The following is a 24,421-nucleotide window of genomic DNA, read 5'->3' as shown; positions in this document are numbered from 1 at the left end:
CGGTCAGGGACGCCAAAACACACAGACACACAAAAAGTTAGACCAGGGCCAGGGAGAAGCAACAAGGGGAATCGCACAGGTTTAATGGGAAAACAGACCACAGTGTATGGGTAAGACAGCATTAATCTATCACTGAAACCAGAACCTGGGTCTGTGTTTGTTTAGCACACCAGAGGAGGGGAGCGGAGTCTTGGAACACCCTATCACTGTCTGTTATTGTGCATAGGTATAATAATGTGTGGCATTATTGCAAATGTATTTCTGCAGAAGTACAGCAGATTAGTATGGAGCAGCAGACTGACAGTGTTCCTCCAATGTAGATGCACAAATGCACAGAAAAAACATTATCAATTTTCTGCTTACACACACATGTGCACGCAACAGGCTACACACTGCACTCCTCACATGCATTAAACTGTAACTCAGCATGTGACTGCCACCTGGCTTATTGGTAATGGGGGAAGAGGAAGAGAGGATGAGGATAAAATCCTCATTTAGATATCTAATCCAGTGAGCAGTCTGTCCTGTGTGCACCATCATCTCCCGTCATTAGCAGCAGGCCAGCAAGATTAAACAAGATCAATGTTTATCACCCACTGTGCGCAAGAGAAACCAAGTGTTAAAGCTCCCCCACCTCATCACAATAAATCACAATATCTGCCACGTTCACAACAGAAATCTATGATTATGTCTAACATATGTAGAAAAGACCAATATTAATCAACTTTAATGCCCCAAATCTGTGTTAATATTCACACATTCCCATTGGATAATCTCCTACTAATATTATTTTTTAAGAGCAATGCTCCATCAGTAGGATTTACTGTAAATATATGTTGGTCTCGCACTCAATCCAAATATTAAGTCAGGCTGAGTGACTCATTTGTAACTTTGAGCGAACGATTATTCACGGGGCTAACCGAACATTTACTGTAGGGGCAGATCCTCAATTTAGCGTTTGTCACACGCAGCCATTTCTCCATCAGAGATATCCATCAAAACCAAGTAAACGCACATTTGAACAATTTATTTTTCAAATGACTGATTAAATAGCAGCTGTGTTGTCAGGGCAGAAAGGGCAGGCGTAATTACGAGCCGATAACTTGTGAAAAATGGCATGACCTTAGCTCAGAGTCTAAAAACGCTCATTATTATTTGTATTTGTTCGAGTAAAATGGGGTTACGATGGTTGCTGCAAACCCTGTGCACTCAGCTCCAGATCTTGATCTTTAATGTGTGGCAGTGGCTCGTGCCAATCTTTGTGTTGCCGCGGCGAGGCTGGCACTACGACATCCCTATCCCATCCTCCTCTGCACATCATCAGACTGTAGAGACCATATGGCCTGATTAGAACACAGAATTAAGCCCTTCACTGTCGAGGCAGATCGAAAGAAAAGCCATGCACGTTCGCTGGTTCCGCTGACACTAATTGTTAGCCTGAAACTAAAAGTGAGAAACCCCCTCACACACGCTCCACCCACACTCACAAGTTTGGAACAGACATAACAGAAATGTCCAAATACAGATGGGAAGAACATAACAAAAGCATAGAATAAATAGTCAAAGCCAGATCATACAGCAAGCAGGAAGAAAAAAGGTATTTTGTATGTCCTCCTTTGTGGTGTCTGGCTGCTGTTTGCATGTCTACCTATATATCTCACTCTCACACAAGCACACCGACAGTCAAATTGGAAAATATCCATATAACAGCCCATGTATGCTCTCTCCTGAATGCTCATCAGCCCTGAGAGGCACTAACATTTTCTCCGCATCAAAAACACCTGCTCCTGTAATCAGCCGTCCTCTGGCTGTGATGGAGTTGTAGTCCGTCTCCCTGTTTCCCGGAATTGATTAAATAACTGAACCATGAGACGGACGCCATCTTGAAACATATTTTCTCATTTGAGCAGTAGTTCCCTCGCCTTCTACATATTCTTTCTGATCGACCAGTCAGACCAAAATGTCTTGTTCTCATCTCTTCTGTTCGTTTTTTTCCTTCTGTATGGCAGTAATTTTCATATTTTCAACAAAAGCCCCACTCACACTGCAAATTGGTGTCGCGCAATTACAGCAATTTCTGCACTTCCTTGCAAAGCAAAGTTCATGGCATGTCAAAACATCTCACTAGACAACTTGGCCGTCCATGTGATCTTTTCTTTTTTTCGGCATTAAAAATCTCCTTGTTCACAGTTCATCCGGCAAAGCTTTCAAAGTTGTCTGTGTCCTGCGTGTTTATCAGTGCCTTTTTGACCCACCGAGAGCGGAGCTGCAGCCATTGTTATGCTCAGTTAATTGGACCTTTGGGTACAAAAGGTTGAGAAATTCAACACCAAATAGATAAATAAGCACAAGCATTGAAATCCCATGACATGTCCCCGCGCTAGCTCCAATGTTCCCCTGCTCATTCCAGCGGTCTTGTCTGAAAGGCTGATTCATTAGAGTGCTACAAGATAGTTCTATCAGCCTTCGGACTCAATCACACACCTACCTCTGTGCGCGTTTGTAAACTATCAGCAACAGTCTGTCACAGCCTGTTCTGCGACAAATAAATTGTTGTTTAAAGTGATGTTTTGTGACTGGGAGCAAAACAGCTCCTGGTTAATCAATAGCACAAAATCAATTCAGCTCTTCGGGGGAAAGTCACAAAGAGGCTATCCAGCATGCAAAAAGGTGGAGCTGCGACAAAAGTTATAAATGGACACGGAGAATGGCAGGCATTGAGGGGAAAGCCAACTGCTACACTGTGTTCATTAAAAAAATCCTAATTTAGCAGGAGACAAAATTCCTGTCATCAAACTCCTCAAACCTTAAAAAAATCATTATTATTAGATAAAACCAAAGCTTCTCAGCTGTTGATTGGTAAATGGTCTTCATTTATCACACAGGCAGGCATTCTGGGGATCTGTGCAGCTTGAGGTCAGCAAGACATTTACCTGACAGCGGCTGACTCTGTGCAGTGTCTGGGGTTGACAATGTCTGGTAATGGGCATCAATAATGCAGACCCTCGGCCAGATAAAAACTCCCTGTCGCCATGACTGTCCTCACAACACTGCAGCACTCAAAACTCCCACCGCACACACCGAGCTGGTCTAATTTATGTCGGTCGACTGTTTTCATTGCAGGCTTCTGCTGTAATGAGATATATGCACTGCTTGTGTAAACAGTATGACAGACATATTCACACCTCTTGGGCTCTATAATTATGTTTTTTCACAACTTAAGTCAACGCATGATGCCCTGACATAAGCATATACGCATAAATAACTTCTTCACTGTTGCAGTTGCTCTGCTAGTCTTTGCCAATTGGATCTGTCACGGGGTCGATGCTGACCTTAAGCAGCCGTCTCTGTCTTTGTCATTATGTCATGATAAAATGTGGTGCTCATGCTATTAGTTATATTCATTAAGGCATGGCAGGTCTTCAAACCAAACAAAAGTTTTAGTGCCACAGTTTTAGTGCCCTGCCAAGTGTCCTTCAAAGAAAGAGAACAGCATCAGTCAGCAAATGCCCCGCAATGACACATTTAAGTGGAAGTGACCTCTAGGAATAATGACTCCTGTCAGTCAGAAAGGTATTCTGGAGCCGCGACATCCGACAAAGGTAGGGGGTCAGGGTGCGGGAAGAGTCATCAAAATGTTGGCTTTTGTTTTACCCTTCGTTTACTTTCGGGGTTTTTTGTAGTTTGCTATCATTTAGTAGCATTCCCACTAACTGTTATTCTACGCACGAAGAGTTTATTATTATTATTCCGCCGGTATTTTGGCCCTCTTCTCCTCCCGCATTGAACATTGCAGAAACTCCGTTCAAACATCAAAACGTTCAGCTCGGTCGGGAATCGATGGCTATTACTTTTCTCATTCATAACTTTCATAATTCCAGAGACACATCACGTAATACATCACATTTTTAACATTGAAGTCAATGGAGGAAATCTTCAGACTTCAACAAATCTTCATGTGACTTCAACTGCTAACTTTTCATTCATACTTTCACTCAGAAACCTCATTCCAACTTTAAAATGTTACACATCTTTCTGACATTATTCATGTAACACAACTTTTAAATCTGATTCTTACTTTTAGAGATATTAAACATTGTTCAGACCTTGTTTTAGAGGTTTTCTTCAGATTTTAACATTACCTAGAGTGCGTGATGTCACAACTAGAGGGTAGAAAATCTTGAAATTTGCCTTCATATATTTTTTTTAAACTGCCATAATTCCTAAACCCTACATTCCTGAGACATAATTTATCATGACAAATGTAGGAAAACATCTCATAACTTGAAAAATGACAAATAATTAAGCAAAAAATAATTAAACAAAATGCCTGTTGAGGGCATGAAGTGACAAAAACGTTCAACATGCCTCCATTAAAGCCCATTGTAATTTCAGGCTGATATTTCCTCACAGCAGCAGCCGCACACCTTTAGTTAATCTGCCAAAAAGGCCACATTATTAACCCGAAAGTACACAAAAATTACACTTCAGATACTCAACTTCCTTGACATGCTTCACGTTTTGAAATTTCACAGATATCTGTTACGGTTCTTCCACAAAACGTTCACATGTAAGAGTTTTATCCCTCATTCAGAACAATGCAAACCTTTGATCTCTACAGAGCTCGTTAGCTCAACTATAAACACCTATGTCATCACTCCAACTGACATGCTCAGAGCAGCAGACTTCAGGTAGCAGTGTGCTAACAGTCCAGCCGTGAAGACATCTACGGGACAGTTTTGAGATTTCTCCAAATGCTCGCCTTGAAACACGGTTTTCTCACAACTTCAGTGAAAATACTCCAAACAGCCCAGAACTTCACAGGTTTGGTAACGATGCAGCCATCAACGCATCTAAGCATAGTATGGGGTGTCATCAAATGCCGTTGCCATGGCGACAGACCACTCGCCATGAAACACGATGTGGTTGTAAGTCCAATCGACATGGTCCAATCGTCCCCCAATCTTCACTTGTATAGCACCGGTCCATGCCTCAACAGCTCGACGACAAATCTGAGATCTCACCATATGTCGTTTCCATGGAAACGCATCCCTCGCCATAAAACATGATGTTGCTATAACTCCTATGAAAATTGTCAAAAAGTGCTCAAACTTCACATTTGTGCTAACAGTCCAGCCGTGAAGATATCTACGGGACAGTTTTGAGATTTCTTCAAAAGCCATTGCCATGGCAACACAATGCTCGCCATGAAACACGGCTTTCTCATAACTTCAGTGAAACTGCTCCAAACGCCCCAAAACTACACAGGTTTGGTAACGATGCAGCCATCAACGCATCTAAGCGTATTATGGGGTGTCATCAAATGTCGTTGCCATGGTGACGGATCATTCGCCATGAAGTCGCTTTAAGTCCCATCAACACGGTCCAATCGTCCCCCAATCTTCACTTGTATATCACCGGTCCATGCCTCAACAGCTCTACGCCAAATCTGAGATCTCACCATATGTCGTTTCCATGGAAACGCATCCCTCGCCATAAAACATGATGTTGCTATAACTCCTATGAAAATTGTCAAAAAGTGCTAAAACTTCACATGTGCCAACAGTCCAGCCGTGAAGACATCTACGGGACAGTTTTGAGATTTCTTCAAATGTTGTTGCCATGGCAACACAATGCTCGCCATGAAACACGGTTTTCTCATAACTTCAGTGAAAATGCTCCAAACGCCCCAAAACTTCACAGGTTTGGTAACGATGCAGCCATCAACTCATTTAAGAGTATTATGGGGTGTCATGAAATGTCGTTGCCATGGCGACAGATCATTCGCCATCAAGTTAGTTCAGAAGTTTGCAGTTAAAATATTCTGCTACTTTTCCAAGCCTTTTTACTTTATGTTCTTCTCTCATCACACATTCAAGCGCCCAGTGTTCATGTATCATTTCAATCTAAATTCTTCACTTTCTTCTTACACATTACATTTCAGCATAGCAGTTTAGCGTCAGCTTTTCAGCATAAAGCATTCCCACTAGCAATTTCTTCAGGAATTGCATTCTCTAGTTTTAATCCTAATGTCATCACCGCCAAGTCATGTGTGTCTTCACCTAACAAACTGTTAACCACACCCTTTTCAACATTGATTTTAAACAGTTTTATGAGGCACAGAAATAGTGCATCTTTATTTGATATGTTCATCTTGACATTTCGGAAGTTGTCATATTATGGAAGTCTATACCACAATTGTTTGAGTAGCATTCATAGCGTAATCTAGGTTGACTATGGTTATCTTACGGTTCGCTGTCTGTCTGTTATAAAGTGATACAAAATAAAATGTTAAATATATAAATAAAGATTATAAAGAAATAAGATATACCTAAGGAAATAGTTCCTGAAAAGAGTGCATGGCCCAAACAGGTCTGGGAAGTGATGAAGCAGCTATTAAGTTTGCAGGTTTGAATTAGAACACTTTTTTTTTACACTGCACCATGTGTCGGATCAGATCATCAACTGCCTTGATGCTGTCATTTATTCTAATATCAACCATAGACTGTATATATAAATATAACTAGATATATATAGATATTAAACCTTCTTCAGTTCCCCCTGCCTCCTTTGAGTACATCGGGTCTTCATATGATATTAATTGGCCCACTAGTCCAAGGTATGTTGCAGACTAAGTGGCCTTAGGAAAACCACCATTAAAGGAAATAACAAACAACATATATTGCCGGTTATTTAAAAGCCTTGTTAAAGAGTCCCTGGCCTCTTGTTACCTATCATAACAGTGTTCCCCATGACTTGCAAGTTAAAAATAGTTTGATCGTCTGCAGTGGCAGCTATTCTAAATTAATATCCTGTTTCGGGTGAGAAAACACAATATTCTGTCTTTCTATCTCTCTATCTTCTGCTTTCTCTGTCCACGTCATTCCAAAGGTCAGGTCGTATTTTTCTCCACATAAACCTCCATTTGCCCCCGAACAATCTTCAGACAAACACCCGCACACCCTGCCCTTTTCACCACTGTACAGTAGTGTATTTTCTCCCACCCCTTCGGTGCCCTGTAGCCTTCCTCTCCATACAGACTGGAGTACATGCGCACCTCATTCCCCTGCTGCCACCCCAATAGCTTCTCACACCTGCCCTCTAACCATCTGACAATTATGTTGCGCCAGGCTGACCTCTCATCAGCGGTACACAACTCCCAGCCTCTGATCTGGCTGCCCTTTACTTATCTTCAGTAAAGCTTATAGGCTCAAGGGGAAAACAATCTAGCACAGACATGCTTTTATACACCCCTCCCATCCTATTCTGCCTACATCTTTTCCCCCATCTTTCTCATTCCTCTACTGGTTTCTCACCTTTGCCTCGGTTAACCTTTGTGATCTTAAAGCCACGCTCTGTGGCGGTGCCCCCAGCATTACAGCTTGTCCTGACCTTTCTCTGCCCGTGAAAGAAGTGCCTTGTTCCCACTTTAAATATCTCTCCACACATGGAAACTACTTTTCCTTCCTCCCCTCCTGGCTTGCTCTTGTTCTCTGCGCTTAATCCCATCTTTTTTTGTTTAAACTGTGACACACACTAGGGCTGCACGATATATTAGGCTTGTTTGAGACAAGCGAGACCTGCGCAGACCTGCGCAATTTCGATCAACGTCTTGCTAGTGCGTTGCATGATGGTTAGTCATTTTGTCCGACTTGCTCTGGAGGCTCGCCTACATGAGACGTTGAAATCTCGCGGGACAAAGACGCCCGCAGCCTTGAGAGCGAGGCGCGGCGAGGCGGCGCAGTTCCTCTCCACGGGCTGCGGAAGCGAAATGCTTGATGGGAAAAGACTCGCTGGTATCTCGAGCTGAGCGCTCATTGGTGGTTTTTTCCACGTGCTGCTGATGAAACTCTCCAATTGGCTCGGCAAAAGTTTGTTGTTGTTTTGTGTCCGTTTTACGTCGCCACTTCCATTCACATTTTTCATCATTGTTCCACAATATTTATCATCATTAAATTAATATCCATATATTTTATACTATACTTGCACTGCTTACCGTTTTCATACTTTATATATCTTAGCATATTCATACACACTGTTCATACTGCTCTCAGGCTGCTGTGTATATCTAGTGTATTCATACCCCTCACTGTTTATTCATCATTCAATTCATTCTATATTTTATTCTGTAGATTGTGTACATTACTTTTCACTTTACTGCTTGTTGCACCTGGTTAGAAGCTAAACTGCATTTCGTTGTCTCAGTACCTGTAATATGTGCAATAACAATAAAGTTGAATCTAATCTTGAGCAGGAACAAATGTATTTACTTTGTACATATCTGACATTAACGATTAAACACGTGTGAATTTTTTATAAATGCAAACCGAGTCAAGCCGACTCCGGAGGTGGCGGTATGCACCTTAAAGTTGTTTGCAATCCGCCAAAAAACCGAGAGAAGAAGAAGAAGAGGACGAAGCCGACTCCGAGCTGTCCGACTTCAGACGAGCTTTTTGAGACCTCCCCCGGCTGCAATCGGCTATTCTCGTCTACTTTCGAGGCGAGCCGCAACGCGTCTCAAACAAGCCTAGTGTGTCGTGACGATAATCGCGATATGCGCATGCGCGATATTCACATCGTGTGGATGTGCGATTTTCTTACTTTTTTTAATTTTATTTTTAGGACTTGCGATATTAAGTAGGCAAATTAACTCAAACACGTCATGTTACAATTATTTTGCTGCTTGCTACAAAAGGAAAACTTGCACGGCTCTCATGTCAGGGGTACTTGAGTGAGTGACATGCAGGCTCTGCATGCACAGCAAACCACCAATCACAATTAAATCTCCAAAGCAAACGGACCCGGCGATTAAAGGTAAAAACACTGAATAAAGTAGTTTCATGTGTTTCTCCAGGGCAGTTCGGCGCTGCTAACCGAGCTAGCTCAGCTTGTTACTCTGATAACTTAAGATCCAGACGTCCGTGACTAAAATCCTTCATCCGGTTAAATATAGTTTTAAAAAATACCAATTGTATAGCATTAAAGTTCAAGAAAGGATGGTTTGCGGGGGAAAAAAATGTATTTTCTTCAATTCATGTATGTTTTCATATCGCAATATATATCGCAGGGGGGGGAAATCGCAATGTCAGTTTTTTCCAATATCGTGCAGCCCTAACACACACACACACACACACACACACACACACACACACACACACACACACACACACACACACACACACACACACACACACACACACACACACACACACACACACACACACACACACCACACACACACACACACACACACACACACACACACACACACACACACACACACACACACACACACACACACACACACACACACACACACCACACACACACACACACACACACACACACACACCTATTCACTCCTACCTGGCATCAGATACATGCAAAGACTATAGAGAAGAGAGGACTGCAGGGATGCTGCTGAGACACATCCGTTTATCTGAGAGACCAGTGAGCAGAAATCAAATGCTGCCGGCATGTTACAGCTTCACAGCATGTTGTGAGGCAACAAATCTGAGGATCTCTGCTGCGGGGTATGAGGATACTGAAAGGACAATCATAACAGTTAACAGGCTGAAACACAAACCCATTTACACGATTAGATTCGTACATGGTGGGGACGAAATCCTCACGTATATGCACATGCAGCCACCACACACATGCTTACAATCACACACACACATTATAAAGCATAATCATCACGGGCAATTTTTACTAAATTGAATAAATGCAGGCAGCTTCTTGTGAAATTGTTTTTCTACTTAAACAAACAGCCTCAGTCACAAATTACAAAAAAAATTAGATCGGGTGTATTCTCAATTCATTTCACATCGCAAGGGGAATATGCAAATATAGTGTTGGGGGGGGGTGTAGTAAGGAAAGGGAAATTGGATTAAAGACAGCATGAGGCAAGATGTTGACTATGAGACGCAGACAGTAAAAGAAGGAGCACGGAGAGAGAGCAGAATAAGGTTGCCTGGTGAAACAGACTGAGAAGCGGTGATTACCACAGGCTGAATGCCACCCTGCCCATGGACACCTAAAGGAGAGAAAGAAACCACTCCACTAGCCCTCACTCCACCTCACAAAGGACTGCAACGCTGGTTCAATACTCCTCCTAAACCGTCAAATACCATTAACAGATTCCTACTCAGGTGTGGAGAAAAGGATTCTTCGGGTGGGACAAACCAAAAGCAAAGGAAGAGGAAAAAAACTCCACCAATACAAATCTAAACTGACGTCCTCTGTGGGCAAACAGAAATCCTTTACAGGAAGAGCTGCAGAGGTCCTTCACTCCCTCTCCTCAAAACAACACCACATAACTAGTTTCTGTGAGTCATGGCCTACTTCCATTACTGCTACCTCTTCTGTTCTTCTTACACTGCTGGTTTGATACACTGGAGCTATGAAGAAAATCTCAATTCATTGTTTTCTCCGGGGATTATTGGTGCACTGAATATAGTTTAGAAGGTAAATATTTCTCCGACATTAGCAGGGGACCTAGTCAAGGAGAAAGGAGGAATATCAAGGGGCCCTGAGAAAGAACAGACTCCTCAGGCAAACAAGGTGAAGCTACTGTATGCTAAATCTGATGCATCGGGAGGGCTGATTCAGATTTACACTGCACAGTTATCCTGGCGTAATAATTCACAATAAGAATAGTATTGCATGCTAAAGAGCGCATTTTGAAACAAAATAACAAATAGCCTATCAATCAAATTCATTTTTGTATTTGTTTATCGTGTGTTTTGTCTCTTTTTATGCAAATTAATAACTTTTATTAATGAGTCTCTATTATGCTAGTGATCAAATATATTGTACGTGATAAGGGGGCGGGACATCTCCAAGCGGTTGACCAATCACAATAGAGCCGGCCAGCTAACCAATCACAGCAGACTGGGCTCTGGTTTCAGACAGAGGGTGAAAAGAGGCAGGTAGTATGAGAAAGGTAAAGACCTCTTTGGACATTAAAGCATGTCACTGTACAGGAACTAAATACAAATATGAAACTGAAAATAAGCATAATAGGGCCCCTTTAACTTGATATCATTTCCTTCAATAGGAAAGTGATTTAAATATCACAATTACTGTCAATATATATTTCAACATCCATAAATCAGAGTGACAGGAACAGTGTGATAACTTTTCAGGTGATCCTTCAATACTGTCAATGCATGCAGACTTTCACCACTTCTTAAAATATCTGCTGCCTAAAAATAATGGTTTATACATAAACTCTGACCATAAGTTACAAAACATAATTGTTCTTATTTCATTTATACAAGTTTGGAGTGAGGTAATTATTAAAAGAAAAGAAATGAACTGAAAATGTTATTTTTTCTTTTTGCAAAGGAGAAGTCATTCCTTACTTTGCGGGTATAATTAAAAAGTGGCGTAATGGATCACAGCGTAGTGAATATGTAATATAAGAACTATTACTCCAGAAATGAGAATAATCCTAAACTAGTTAGGCAATGTCACTGTTCACACTGATCGGGCATATGTGACTTATGTTGCATGATCACATTAAGAGGGTTGATTTCTGCAGGATATGGCAATCAAGACCATGATTAATTAAATCAGATATATTAAATGATCTTAATTAAATCCATGACTATGAGAAGCGACCACATTTTGGTGTATGTAGGCCTATCTGTCTTTTTAAAAACGGATGGAAATTCTTCAAAGCTGTCATGACAGTAAATTGGCATACTTAGCACATAACAACCTCATTATTCAAAATGTATTCCAAAAAAACTTTGGTTTTGATTAACACAACAGAGTACAAAGACATGTAAGTGTTCAAACAAGTCACTTCTTAGAGCCCCGGGGGGGGGGGGGGGGGGGGGGGTAAGCAAGGGGAGTTTTTGGTAAGCACATTTTCTTTTAGGTATGTCAACGTGGGTGGACCCATACTGAGAGTAATCCAGTACTGCTGTTCCATCTCCCCCTTATCTGCAGCGTGTCAGAATAATTTATCCGAGATATCTAAGTGTCAAACTAGACTTTTTAATCTCCATTTGAACAGCACAAATAACCGCTCTTCAGATGGCTCTCCTCATAACACTGTACGCACTGGAAACTTATTAACATAAGAAAGCCTCGCACCAGTCTGATTAGCATTTCATTCTCACATTAACCAGCTAATGAATACACACATTTAGCCAATAATAATTCACCAGTTAATACCCACATGTGCTATTTCCCCCCAACAGACTGCAACAAACATGTTTGCATTCTCGGAATTACCCAAGGCACTAAACATTAAGCAGTGAACCCTGTTAGAAGATAATCAATAAAGTCAACGTCTACATACAAAGCAGGAAGATATAGCTTTGTGGTAATTGTGGTAGTTGTAATATAAATGTTGCTCAATAGATACCACGGAAGATCAATAATGCAATGTGCGGATGCAATTAACTCAAACATGTCATGCTAAAACTTTGTTGCTGCTTCACATAAAGATGTATTTTCAAGATAAGTTCATCAGAGAGAACATATTTTACTATAAGTAATGGGTTGTTGGATACACTGAGTTTGTGGCTAGTGAGTGACATGCACAGCGAACGGTCTACAGCAATTATTCCTGATCAATTTATCAAACAACCAAAGCATGCCTTCCAGTCGTCCAACAATAACTGAAAATGGGTGAGGAACAGCAGAAAGACACCAACAATATTTGTTTGGGTAATATATATGGAAATGTTTCTCTTATACAGGAAATATGTTGTCCAAAAACAGGTACTTTGTCATTATCGTGTGAGATTTCCTGTATTTATACATATCCAAATATATATGGGAAAAAAATGCTTTGCAATGTCAGTTTTTTCCATGTTAGGCCTTTGCAGCCCTTAACACAAGTATGGGAAGCTACAATTTGAGTGTTGAAGAAGAGGAGGATCAGAAGTAAGATTTTTCACCAGCATTTGTACATCTGTGTTAGAAAGCAATCGACGGTATGCACAAGGTGTTGTAAAAATGAAAGGCAACAATTCAGTAGAATACATGATGATGCAATACAAATAAAAACCTGAACCTGTCTCTGGGATGTTTATTTGATCTCTACTGGTTTTCAAGGCCAAGTTATTCATACTATGGCTCTGGATTGTGTAGAGGGTGCCCATTATTTTGTCCACTCCTATATACATACATACTGTTATGGTGGGCACTGAATGCTGCCGAATTGAATGTTCTTTGAACTGCTAGCAGACTGCTTTCTGTTTGACATTCAGCAGGTGACTGTCAGCAGCACGGACAGCTCTGTGCTACGGAGAGTCCACAAAAGGGGAAATAAATTGAGGCGATGCAACACATGGGGCCTTATTAAAACTGTTGTTATCGTACCTGGGATGAATTTGAGTATGGCAGTCTCATACTTGCATACAAACAAACCTTCAACACATGACAAAAAGCATATTTTTCTCTTTCTGTCCACGCCTTTATCTGTGAGACAGAGCATTGCCACGACCAGGCCAAATCACATCCAAAGGTAAGAAGCAAATTCACTTGGGAGATTAGGTCCAATCTCCAGAAATGGAAAATAAAAAACCCCAGCTAAAATGGACTCCTTTGCTCAGAGAGGTGTATGCGGGAATTGGGTATGAGACAAGAAGAAGAAAGCCTGTCCTCTCGCACTCCCAGATGTAAGGATTCTGTCAGAAAAGCGGTAGTCACAGGATAAAGGACATGCCATGCCTTTGATCAGGAGAAAAGAGCTACGCAGGTGAGTGAGGTAAAATGGAGGGAGGTATCTAAATATCTGTCAGACTCGAGGTACGCAACTGTGCATTAAAGGAAAATCCCTATCCAACTATTTTTGCTCCCTCTAAAAAAAACTCCACACGCCCCATCGTAAGAATGTGGCCCAATCAGGTGTGCAGTTACAATCTAGAACATGCTGTGCAATGTAACAGCAGCAGGCAATTCAATTGAAAACAGCACACACTGTTTCCCGCACACCGTGCAGCTCAATTACAAAGCAAATCATTTCGATTCCTTGTTTTTGTTTTCCTGGTTGTTGTTTTTTTGGGAGTCTATCTTTTCGGAGGGAGAAAAACAAAACTTGAGCAACTGATACAACATTGGTTTCATCTCTCCTTCAATAATTTGAGAGGTTGTCTGACTGTGGCGGTGCTACACATCAAATCCCTGGGACTAGAGAGTGAATGAGGAGGATTAGAGGGGTAATGCTGGCAGATGAGAGGGAGCAAGGGTCGCAGTGGTTTGCCACTCTGCAAGGATTAGCGCTCTGAAAACAACTTCACAGTCACAAACTCTGTCAATCAAGGATATACCTAACCAGTTCACAAAGGCCCTTCAACGTAAACAGAGGGAAAACAATCTCCCCTCTGCTACAAATGAGCTTATAATGTCTGATCACAAGAAATGTGTCAAGCATATCATAATAAATTGGTAGAATATTTCGAAATGTAAAAAAAAAAAGATTGTTGGTATGTGTCTGGATGTGTGATAATGAGGCACACCTGTGGAATGAGCTGCAGCTACACTGACAGCCCGGTATGGATATGATGGAGGCCTGTAAAGGGCCACTGATGAAGGGCCAGGTGGCAGCACAAACACATATGGATATTTGCAGCAGGGCCATTTAAAATAGGGCATCATCCTCACAATGCAAATAATTCCTGGGGGGGATGGAACGTGAGGGGGGGGGGGGGGGTGTTGCACAACATCACTTAAGTGCGGATTAATGTAGGAATATTCTACACACCTCGTTTGTCCTGAATCTTAACAGTGAGCTCCAGAACAGGCTCTGTCTCCCTATCCAGCCTGCTGCTGATCGTGATATCTCCACTGTCGCGCCCCACGGCCACCGGGGAGCTCTCTGACTCCGGGAAAACCAACTCGTAGGCGGCTGACGGAAACCTGCTGGGGCTCAGGCTCGTTATGACCGAGCCGACGCTGGCGTCTTCAGACACGTTGAGAAAAACCACCGTGCCCGGGTCAAGCAAAGCCCTCGGCCACCGTGCCCCTCTTCCTGACCCCGTTAATTCAGCAGGACGCGTGGCCCACCTCTGTGGAGATATAGTAACCAAAACACCTTTACTGGTCAGAGGGGGCCACCCGTGGTCTCTGGCGAAAACATAGAATTTGACTTTATAGGGGAGCCCCAGGATTGAGTCAACCAGCAAAACTTCCCCTGTTTTCGGGACAACATAGAAACTGCCATTGTTGGGCACGGACATGTATGTTAACTCTGCGTTGTTTCCGCTGTCTGCGTCCACAGCCTGCAGCCTGCACACCACACTACGGAGAGCAGTGGTGTCGTCTAAAGTTATGTGCACGGTGTCTGCACTGCGAAAAGTCGGTTCGTGATCGTTGGTGTCCAAAACGTCCACTTTTACCGTGGCGACCGGGGAGACGACAGACTCCGAGACGCACGTCTGGCAACAAACCCCGACGCTCAGCAGGTATTCTGAGTGAGCCTCTCTGTCTAAAACCCGGGAAGTTTTTAGCAATATATTCCCCCGCTTGTGGTGGGCGAAGGCGCGGAAATCTTCGCTGCCGTTGCCGTACAGTTTGAAGTGCATCCCGGAGACTGGGCACCATTTTTGCGCGTTGATGCGCCTCACCGGAATGCTCAGTCCGTTCACTTTGGAAGCAGTCGGGGAGTTCTCAAAAACATGCCCGTGGAAGAAAGGCAGCCGCTCCTGCGTTTGAAATCCAGCAGCCGGTTTTAGAAGGCAGCATAACAAAATACCCCAAATCATGTTGGTGGTAAGTTATGTACCTCCAAGCTACAGAGAGGGGTTAACAAAGAAAGCATTAAAAAAGATAAGAGAAACACTTGAGACACATATCCGTCATAGTTATCCTCATTATGATCCTTCCCGGATAGCCCTCTCAACTTAGAGCCTTTTCATCCTGAGAGATCCGTCTCTGGGCTCCATGCAGCTCGGCCGCGTGCAGGCAGTCCTCGCGCTGCAGGGAGTGGGGCTTGTGTTCGGATCCAGCGTTCAGCTCCAGAGCACTGGACAGCGCCAAGCGCGGGGGCGTGGCGGCGCACAGTGGACAGAGCTCCTCGGTGAACCTCACCCTGTGAGCTGGTCAGGAGGGTCCCTGCCTCAAAGCTGCTCGCGCCCGGTTGAGCCTGCAGTGCACGCACGCAGCAGGAGCATCCCCAGCTGTATGACACAAATCCGCTCTCAGCTTGGAGTGTTGATAGAGTGAAAATCACTCATCCTTCCTGTCAGGGAAAGCCGAGTAAACACCCCTCCTTTTAACACTGTCCAAAAAACTAATACTGGCTCCAGTGAAGCAGTTGGGGCTGCCTTGCTCAAGAACACTTTGACAGCTGTTGTTGAAAGAGGAATCACTCATGCACTGCACTCAGCTTCCTCCTGTCCGTCTGACAAACTGATTCCATGACCTGAATTCCCCTTTGAACTAGAGGATGAAGCTTCTTCAATGCACTGCATTCCTGCAAAAAAGATCTGCACACAATATTTACAGCTTGAAGAAAAAAAAACGGGTTAATGCATCAATATAAATGATACAGCTTCTTACGTCTTTGCAAACCAAAGTTCACAGAAACATCTTCACCCTGATTGCTCTCCCTTCCGTCCGCCTGTCTAGAGCACCAAGAGCACTCTAAACCTAATCTGTAGGTGTCTGCTGCTAATTTCCGCCAACTGCACACTTCCAATTCCCCTCACTTCTCTGACAAGTCAGGAGACTAAATATTACGTTGACAGTAAGGCTCTGAATCCTCAAAAAGAAAAATAATTGGTAAGAGAGCACGGCTGCACACCCTATCGAGTTTGTCTCCCATGTCATGTCAACCTTTGCGTTAAGACCGGCATGGATCAATATGCATATGCAACGAGGGATGTGGTGTTATGCTGGACAAGTAATTCAATGCCATTCCTCCGCTCACACACATAGGCTACATCTGTATTCAGTTTGGAAACTCAAAGCTCCCGCTGAAGGATCCTTATCCATTTGTAACCACAATCCATCACTGCAATTTTAGCCCAATCCACCCTCTGCAGCAAACTGTTCTTTTCAGGCAATAACTCCGGTAACTGTCGGTGTGAGCCCCGAGACCATTTTGAATCACAGCCTGCAGCTGGAGCACAAACCTCATATTGGTTGATCGCTGTTTTCTTTCACGCGGTGCAAGCTGTGTCACCAAGACACATGAGCCATCCCACGCTCGCTGGTGTCTGACCTGAGGAGGGAAGGCATTTCAAAAATATGTGCAACAAAATAGCCTCAGAGCAAACTGTGACAGGGAGCCTAGTGACGGGAAATGACCGCTTGTAACATTTAGAGGTGAAATTGTGATATGTAAAATAGACCCTGTGTGAACTGTCTGAGGCCTCAGCACTCTCAATTTTGCTCTGTGTAACTTCTCTTTGAACTTCGTAAGTGCTTCATGAACGCAAATCAAACCCTGTCTTTTATCATGTTGTCTCACATGGTAAAATTCACCATGACTGCCAGCATGGGAGATAGCTGTAGCAAAGGCTAATTCGATCACAGGGCCAGGCCAGAGTGAGAGGGATAGTTTACTTAAGGGCAGCAGTTATCCTGTGAGATAAAACACCAACATACACCACATAAAAAACAACAAAGCGTTAATGAAATATATATTACAATATCATGAAATAGTCTCGTCATCCCTCTTCGACAGATAAGTGAGAGCTGCAGGGCATTAAAGGGAGAAAATCTCAGTGAAGAGAGCAGCCGACGAACATTAGAAAGCTTCATGCTTACTTGATGAATAATTGACCGAATCCATTCCCCTCACTCCAACAGAGGCAGACCTAGCTTTTGAAGGCGAAGGTTGTAGCCTTGTAGCATTTAAAACATTCTACTGCTGCTTCTGTGCTCCTTAGAGACAGGGGATGATGGGATTTAAGGGGATGGAGGTCCCATAATGTACATTATTCTTCCTGGAAAAGCAGAGGGGTGAAAAATCCACACAAACAAACAGGAAATGGGTTCAAATAATGTCTGGAGTACTTGGAACTAGCATCAGTTAATAGGAGATTTAAGCCATAGAGTGTTTAAAAAGTCTTTAACAAAAGTGTTCTTGCCGAAAGTCAATGAAATAATTGGTCGCAAAAGGCAAGTTTATTAAAGCATGACGGGACAATTACAATGGATGACTAAGCATCTCTGGTTGTTATGCGTCTGAGAACATTTAAGGAAATCTTACCCCACATGTTCCCATTGAAGAGCTGCAAAGAGACATTTCTGGTAACAGCACGACAGGAGCAACAGCTCTATAGTAACATTCATCATCGCGTTCCTTTGTATACGAGCCCCTCAGGACATTTCCCCCTCATCACTACCTGAAGGCAGAAAGCATTTAAAGGAGCTGGATAAATATAAAGACATTTCCCACATGTATTAGGTACGGCTTATTAGATTTGATCTGTGATCCCCTAAGGGCTCCTATACCTACTGTAGTGCTTAAGCAGTGCTGTAGAACTGTTTATTAATAGAGCTATTAATTATGGAACGACGTGTCAGGTGTGAGAAAAACAGCAACAAAACCAAACCACCCAATTACCCAGCATATTTGAGCCTTTTCCTTAGAATGTCACATCTCAAGAGCTGATGTTTGTTCAATGACAGACTCAGCTAAACGAGAACAGCAAATAAAACGGCAGCCACTTTGTCTGAAAAAGCCAAAAATAATTTCATGATTAATGCATGGCCTGTTGTTTCGATAAAAGTCTACATTATATTTATATTTATTATATCTACATTCTGATTAGTGTAGCCCGGATTGCCCAAGTGATTAGCACACTAAGAAACGTTCATTGATTTGAACACTATCTCATTCTTAGCCTCCGACAATCACGGCTCCCTAATAGCACATGGAAAGATTCCTCACATCATCAAAAGGCATGGAAAAAGAGAAGAAAATGAGAATTAGCAGAGCTTGGTGTCCCTCTCGCTCTACCCAACTAAGAGGTGAGATTGTTTTGGCAGTGATGATGTTCTCTTTGAAACACAGTTAAGAGAGTGAGAACATATACTCGGATTCAAACCAAACTCCTAAATTATTTTCTCAGTTAATTATCCAAGCAAGCCCCAGCCAAATTCCATTACTTGGCCAGTTCAAGGCTAATAGTGTAAATTCAATGATGAGCTATTTATGAGGCAGGGGGGATTATGACGTTGAGTCTTCCTATGCCAGGCATATTTATTCATTCCTTCACTTGTGATGGTCCTGCTATAGGATTTACTCATGGGACCAAAACAAGAAACATCCAGCCCTCATTATAGATAGCCCACTGGATCCAACTGTCTGATTTTTTTATAATGTGGTCCTATTCAGACCTTCTCAGCCTCCAATTTTATTTGTATATCAGCGAGCTCTATCAGGGATGACTCAGAGGGATTAAAATAGGGCACCAATATTCATATATCTTGAAAACGCCTCATTCCTCCACACTTATACTCTATTGTTGTTTGTCCAAGGTGTACTGTTATCATGCTTCTTGAGAGTTATCTTAAATTGACTTTATGCACATATTACACACAGCAGTGCACTCCAATAAGTCGGTTATCCAGAGAACGACCCGTTGTTTATCATCACTGTTGTCCATGGGGGTAAAAAGCTTTGCACAGTCAATTTATAAGTTGTTTTCCCAGGACCAATCATTTAAAGAATAATACATGCCAGGGAATATACATTTTAAATAGCCTGCTTCCAGTGGTGTAAAGTAACTGCATTTACTCAAGTACTGTACTTAAGTACAATTTTGAGGGACTTGTACTTTACTTGAGTATTTCAATGTTGTGCCTGCCTTATTCTACCCCACTACAATGCAGAAGTAAATAGTGTACTTTTACTAGATTACATGTATTTAATACCTTTAGTTACTTTACAGATTTGGATTAATGATGTCAAATAACATATACACTTAAACACTTTAGTTACACCTGGAGTAAAATTCACAATCTACCCTGCAGTATACAAGGAAATGTAAATTAGCTCCACCTTTAATAAACACTTTAAGGCATCAATCATTATAATCAAAACATATATTATTCTGAAATGGGCAGATCTGCATAATGAGTACTCCTACTTATGGCACTTTAAGTAGATTTTGATGCTAATACTTTTGTTCTTTTACTTGAATAACATTTTGAATGCAGGACTTTCACTTATAAAAGAGTATTCTTCTCTGGTACCTACTTAAATACAAGAACTGAGTACTTCTTCCACCTTTTCCCCCCTTCTACCTATAATGTGGACTATATAGCCTACTGTTGCAAAATATAATCTCTGGGGCAGTTTACGTAAAATGTTTATTTTTGCAGTTGACGTCATTAATGTGAAGAGGTAGCCTGCAGTTTTGGCCATGTTTGTTGTGCTTTTGAAACAAGAGTAGGCTATGCTAGCTTGTTGGTGCACATGGTGTAACATGAAAGTGGTTTGTTCTGGAGGCTGTGAACTGTGAGACGTGCTTACCGTCTTTCTTTCTTCTTCATCCCATGTATCGCTCATCTCTCCAGCCAGCCAAATGTCTCTCTACTGAGACCGTAATGTTGATGTCTTCCATTTCTGTTTCCTGTTAGCGCCATTTAGCTCGGCCACAGTGAAGGGGCTCTGGCGCCCCCCTCTGTTTTCAGTGCAGTGTTGTAAATAGTATAACTGCAGGCAATGTTATATAGAATTGAGCAGAAAATTACCAGGAAAAACTAATTGAATTGGGTTTCAGATAAAACAACCGCACACAGACCGCTGGGGAAATAAAGATTACAGTAGGCTACTACACAAATCATAACATACTAAGTTTAAGTGCAGTATAAATTGTGAGGTAGAGAAAGCTCAGAAGGAATGAATTTCGAATAAAAAAATGATGGTTACATAAATCTAAAGAGATTAAAATTTAAAAAAATGGAAAAATAGATTTACATATATTGGTAATCTAATACAATTTGGTGAATACCTAAAACCAAGAAATTGTCTGCATTGTGGGCACAATGGATGAAATAGTTTCTGTATACCTTTTTGACAAAGACAATCAAGCAATTTAACAGTAAAAAGCCTGTTTAATTGCAGAATATATTGACAGTACAGTACAGCAATAAAAGCACTGCCATATTGCTTCTATTTTACATGACTTACACAGCTGCTGCTCACCTTATTAAACAAAAACAGTAATACGGTACTTGTACAGTAATGATGAGAAACACAACATACAAACAGGCTCACAGAGCACTGTGCCCATCACTTTTTACTGACAGGCGGCCTTTGTTAATTAAGAAATGCACAATATTATAATAATCATAAGAGCAAGAAAAACAAAGACACAAAGCATTTGATCTCTACAGCAGTGACATCCTCATCACTGGGGCAATAGTGAACAAACTGGGCTGAAACAAGCAGTCACACAGGGAGCAGAGAGCACAGCCACAAAGCCCACAGACAATAACAAAAGAGAAGAATAAAAACCAAAAGAATATGGATTACTTTGTACGTACGCAATACATACAAGACATTAATTGACTTAACGTTGTCCACTCTTTACTCTGTGAACTGGCCTTCATTCACCACATTACATCCTCTTTATAACTTGTACCTCAGTTTATGTGTCACATGAGTGCTGTCTCATCTCACTACAAAGCTTCAGTTTGTAAATAAGGGCACCACGGCTGCCTCCTCACAGCCTTCTTCTCCGACAGCTACCGAAAGAACCTGGGAGCCGACCTGTCATCAGTCACTGACTTGCGGAGCTTCACTCCCCGGCGTATAGACACCAGCATATCCTTGTCCTCCTGGGTAGTGGAGGACGGCTCCTGCGGCACACACCGAGCCGGATCCCCTGGCAGTGGGCTGTGGAAAGAGAAGTTCCCCTCACCGAGGGCGTTTGCGCTGGCTGCCAGCTCCCCTATCTTCTCCACCAGGCTGTGGCGGTTGGCAGCGAGCTGAGGGTCTTCCTCAGCGTTGTGGGCAGCCATGCCCAGGGCCTGCTGGGTGTAAAGGGTCCTGTCCGCCCCTCCTCCACAGCCCCAAGCTGTATCGGGGAGGCTCATCCGCTTTGGAGAAGCCCTCATGTAGTCACCAGCAGTTGGGTCATCACCGTACAGAAACTCCTCGCTGCCGGCATGGTACTGTGACGGGCTGCCATAGCCCGGGGAATCTGGCACTGTGGGGGTCTTAACCGGCACGATGGGGGGCCGGATGGGAATGGGGCCAGTTGTGGATGGCGTCCGTCTCACCCCAGTTTTGGAAGATGGCGTCCGGCGAATGGTGGCCGTCCCTGAGGTGATGACTGCGGAGCTGCTCCCCCCTGCACCGTTTGTAGTGCCCTGCAGGGTCTTACCTGCAGGCAGACCTGCGGTGCTGGCAGGCCTCTTGGTCTGGATCATGCGGCGGTAGCTCTGAGCGATGTTACTGTGGCGTGGGATGGTGGAGGACTTGTCAAAGTCTGCCTGTCCTTCGCTGTCAGCATCCCCATTGAGAGAGTAGCATTCATAATCCGAACCTGAGGTGACAGTGAGTCATGAGCATCTATATTTTTCCTCTGAATAATAATAAACACAGAAAACAACTTTGTTTGAGGGAGATATCTTGAAGAAATCATATCTTGTTCAAAATACACAAGTATGTTTCAGAAATTTATAAAGACAATGTATTGTCCAAGAAACCTATTGCGATAACAATCTTACTGTTATTTCAGGAATATTTGATGGCATTAATATGATTATATAAAAGCTTAATGATGCAAGTACACCCTTAGAAAGAGCAATGACATTTTCATCCATAAGAACATTTCATATACCGTGCGATTTGTGAATAACGTAAATATCGTGACTGGCCTAACCATGTATGTTTGACCCTGAAGAACTGTTAAGGACGGGTTACCTTGGGAGGGTATGGTGTCCTCGGAGCAGGATGGGGTGTTGGTCTGGGTGCTGTAGCCGCTGGAGTACTGCAGAGAGTCCCTGCTGCTCTTCTGCTGCTCCATACTGAGGCCTCTGGTCAGGACCATGGCCAGAGTACTGGCTGCCGGAGAGAGCACCTCACCATGCTGAAGCACACACACACACACACACACACACAGGCAGATGGAAAATACATAAAGATTAGCACACATTTACATATGCAGTTCACAACATTCTAAAAAGGTGGGCACATTTATATACTGACATTTACATTTTTACTCCATGAGGACTTCTTACCTTGGCTGCAATGCTTCCTGGGCCCATTCTTGCTCGGTGTGGATCATCGGGATGCATCCCAGAATACCCCAGTGGACTGGGCGGAGCCTCCAGTTCTCTCATCTTATCCATAGACTCCCTCCTACGCTGCAGAGTGCTGGCCAGTGATGGCTCGCAGGATTTGGCCCAGTCCTGCAGCAGCAGACAGAACAATCAAGACTGTCCTAAATATGCGCCTCTCTTCAGTGTTTGCCGCCCAACAGTCGTGCAATTCAGTTAAACACAGAAACTGCTGGTTTGGCTCATGAACTGGTTAGATGCAGATGTAGACATGGGCACCAAGCTATGCCAGTGTTGTTAAATGATAAAGCGGTCTCAGTTTAGCAAATATTGCTAAACTGAGCTTGATGAGCAACAGCAAAATGGTGACTGTGAGGTTAATCTAGTTGCTTATTAATGTGCATGAAGGCAATAAAACACAAGAGGCAAAGAAGCAACAAAGTTTTAAAAGAAAGAAAAAAAAAAAGTTAAATTGCAAATGAAAACAAACCTTCCAGCTAGGAATCTTTGATGTGGGTGAGGGGGTGTTGGATCCGGGGGAGTGGTTAAATGTGGGGGACGCAGGAAGTATGACAGACAGAGGTCTGATGGTGCCAGTGTGTGAGAAAGCAGGGCGGAAGGTACCGAAGGATGAGCATGAGCCAAACTGCAGAACGGACAGACAAGTCAGAGTGCTCAACATCCATGAATAGACTGTGGCTGTCAGGAAGAGCCTGCAGGCCTCTTAAAGCTATAGATAACATCGGGTGAAATGCATGGCACAGTGCTTGTGTGTGTGACTGCATGTGTGTGTGTTCAATAAAGCAAGTAGATTGGTTAGATGCATGCAGTACTAACCGCCGTGGGAGAGTTGCACTCGCTGACAGACTGGCAGGTTTCTGAAGCCTCTGAGGAGGCTGAGCTTGTTGATTTCTGGGAAATGGAAAATGGAGTAAAAACAAAGTGGAAGGGAAAGAGGAAGAGGGGAGAGAAAGGTAGGAGTGAGAGATGAGAGATGCATAGGAAGAGGGTGAGAGTTGGAGAAGAGTGTTGATGAGCTTTAGGAGGAGGGAGGTATTTTGGTCTCTGAGGGGATCTATAGACCATAGCCTATATCGAAAATAAAGTAGCCTCTAAGATCATTTATTCAGAAAAGAACATTGCATCAGTTGGTGCCCAGTGTATTCTGTATTCTGTATTCTGTATTCTGTATTCTGTATTCTGCACTCTGTTC

At 42.8% G+C, this 24,421-nt stretch overlaps 2 protein-coding genes across 2 annotated transcripts in view; both read right to left on the bottom strand.

Annotated features, from left to right (window-relative positions):
- The window catches only part of LOC117550817 (neural-cadherin-like), a 109,884-nt gene extending 94,156 nt beyond the window's left edge, over positions 1–15,728 (bottom strand). The window contains 1 exon segment of the mRNA XM_034223368.1: positions 14,729–15,728. Coding sequence (XP_034079259.1) covers positions 14,729–15,728 — 1,000 coding nt within the window.
- Positions 15,729–21,016: 5,288 nt separating this feature from the next.
- The window catches only part of mtss1la (MTSS I-BAR domain containing 2a), a 35,976-nt gene continuing 32,571 nt past the window's right edge, over positions 21,017–24,421 (bottom strand). The window contains 4 exon segments of the mRNA XM_034223331.1: positions 21,017–22,472; positions 22,853–23,018; positions 23,170–23,340; positions 24,046–24,120. Of these exon segments, the coding sequence (XP_034079222.1) occupies positions 21,670–22,472; positions 22,853–23,018; positions 23,170–23,340; positions 24,046–24,120 (1,215 nt within the window). The 3' untranslated portion in view covers positions 21,017–21,669.

Source organism: Gymnodraco acuticeps, unplaced genomic scaffold, assembly GCF_902827175.1.
Source record: "Gymnodraco acuticeps unplaced genomic scaffold, fGymAcu1.1, whole genome shotgun sequence".
NCBI classification, from domain to species: domain Eukaryota; kingdom Metazoa; phylum Chordata; class Actinopteri; order Perciformes; family Bathydraconidae; genus Gymnodraco; species Gymnodraco acuticeps.
The sequence above is the reverse complement of the archived record's forward strand: the minus strand, read 5'-3'. Positions and strand labels throughout refer to the sequence as shown.